Genomic DNA, 2,372 nt, shown 5'->3' on the forward strand with positions numbered 1-2,372 from the left:
TTTTTTTTTTTTTTTTGTCCTAAAGAAAGGGTTTCGAGGGAATTTGGAAAGCGGGGAGCGAAATTAAAGGAAAAAGTTTAAAAGTTAAGAGGAAGGGAGGAAAAAACTTCTGGAAGAAAAAAGAAATTCGAGAGGGAGCAAGTTTTTTTACATCTAGGGGTTTTTTTTCCAAGAGGAGGAAAAAAAATAATTGAGGGAGGGGAAAAAAAGAATAATAATAATTGCGGAGGGCTTGATCCCGGAGAACAATACTCGCCGGGAAAGTTGCTGCGCGGCGGGGAGGGAGCGGCGGGAGGAAAATGCCGCAGCTGGGCAGCGGCGGCGGGGACGACCTGGGCGCCACGGACGAGATGCTGGCCTTCAAGGACGAGGGCGAGCAGGAGGAGAAGATCCCCGAGAACGCTTTCACCGAGCGCGACCTGGCCGACCTCAAGTCCTCGCTGGTGAACGAGTCCGAGGGCAGCGGCAGCCCGGCCGCCGCCGCCGCCGACCCCGAGGTGGGTGAGCCCGGCCCGGCCCCGCGCCCCCCGCCCGGCCCCGCGCCCCCTCCCCACCGCCCCCGCGCTGCCCCTCTCTCTCTTCCCCATGCAGGCCCTCCGGCGAGTGCAGGATCCGCAGAGAGTTTACCAGGAGAAGCTCCCGGACCACATGGATGATGGTTAGTCACGGCAGTCCCCGCGTGTTTCCGTGTGTCCCCCTCTCCTCATTCCCGGTTCCCGCTGGTCTTCCCCCGTGTACTCTGTCCAGTGCTCGCCCTCCCCGGGGTGGTGATCCCCCCGGTCCCCCAGCCCATCACCCTGTCACCGCCTGAGAGGGAGGGATGTCAGCCTGGCCACCACAGCCTCCCGTGGGAAAGCTGTGTCTGTCAGCACCGAGGCTTCCCAGTGTCCCCAGTTTGGGATCCCACACCCATGGGGTACCTTGGCACCCCTCAACACCTTCTCCAGGGAGTCCAGGACAAAAAGACTCCCACAATATGCCGTAACCTCTTTGGGGACCCCCGACAGGCAGGGAATCACCTGTCGTTAGGCCAATTTTGACAGGGCACGTTGATTTCAGCAGGTATGAAACATCAGGACCCAGGGATGTATAAAGGATCTGCGTATTCTGGCTACCCTTTCCTGATGCTCTCAGATCCGTATCTGCCAAATGGATCTATGTCACCTCTGGTGAGTTTCTCCTCTCCTCGTGGAGAATTTTCATGGCCTCTCTCACTGCTGAAGTATGTTGTGGGTATTGTGCAGGCACCTACATGTGCTTTTTTCCCAACAAATGGGAGCCCGGTTTCTGCAATACCTGGGCGCTGTTCTGTCCGAGCCGAAGGGAGAAGCCGTGGGAAGGGGCAGGGATGCTCGGCAGGAAGCGCCTGCTTGGCTCCGAATTTGCTGGAGGAGCTGCTTTCCCGACCTCCCCATCCTCTAGGTTTGCCTTTACTCTTCCAGCAATCAAACCCTGATGTCTAATGGAAGAATGCCCCTTCGTTTTTCTGGGTCACAGGCTTTGGAAGGAGCAGCTCCTGGTGTTTGTGTTCAGGGATATGTCCCGCAGCTGAAGTTGAGCTCGATGTGTGCTTGTAAAACAGCCAGGTTCTGGTGTGCTGTGGGTTAGGGCTCTGTGGTGGATGATGGCCCAAAAAGTGGGTCTTGTGCTTTTAAAATGGCAATAGAGGTTTGTAGGAAAACGCTTCACGCTGCCAGAGGACTATTCCCGTCTTCTTGCTGTAAAGTTTTTCCCTCTCGGTTTAAATCAGCTTTAGTAATTCTGTGTGTCGTACTATTGCTAAGTTTTGCTACGTGAGTGATTAAACTAAAGGCTTCTCTACACAAGCTGTCTTTTCCCGTCACCACCTCTATCAGAACTTCAGCAAACACTGTCCTGACTTTGCAGCAGTCGGTTGGGGCTGGTGTGGCTCCTGGGGAGCCAGCACTGCTGCGTTTGTTTCTGCTTTATTCTGCATCAGCCGTCGGCAAGGGAGGACAGAACGTAATTTGGTTTATTTCAGGTTTAGTTTTTTAACCTTTAAAGGGGTGAGGTTTAAAAGGATCTATAAAACCGTCCTTAATTCCAGGCATTTGTTCACAAGAGGGGGAGGGTGTTAAACTGGTGTTATGAAAAACTGGTGGACTGTGGGGTATGGAACTCAATATTTTATTTGTGGGAATCAGTGCCGTACCCTCACACCCGACCCAGCTGGCCTGGGCAGCCGGAGACGGGTTCCTGCGAGACCTTCCTGCACCCAGCTCAGTTCTTCCCAGGGAATCAGTTTCCCTGGCTGCAGACTGCTGTGACTTTGCCAAAGTTTGCAAATACTGAGGCTCTGTCCCTAAATATTGAAGTCTTCCTTCAGTTTACAACAGGAAAAGATGTGTTTG

At 53.8% G+C, this 2,372-nt stretch overlaps 1 protein-coding gene across 1 annotated transcript; it reads left to right on the forward strand.

Moving 5' to 3' along the window:
* Positions 1 to 6: 6 nt before the first annotated feature.
* On the forward strand, positions 7 to 1,169 carry LOC108491902 (transcription factor 7-like 2; the record flags this gene model as incomplete). The annotated part of the gene is made up of 3 exons (XM_017803697.1): positions 7 to 497; positions 592 to 658; positions 1,063 to 1,169. Coding segments are annotated over exons 1-3 (372 nt in total), but the record flags the coding sequence as incomplete, so codon positions are not given.
* Between the last annotated feature and the right edge of the window lie 1,203 nt (positions 1,170 to 2,372).

This window comes from Lepidothrix coronata, unplaced genomic scaffold, assembly GCF_001604755.1.
Source record: "Lepidothrix coronata isolate B3197 unplaced genomic scaffold, Lepidothrix_coronata-1.0 Scaffold2535, whole genome shotgun sequence".
NCBI lineage: Eukaryota > Metazoa > Chordata > Aves > Passeriformes > Pipridae > Lepidothrix > Lepidothrix coronata.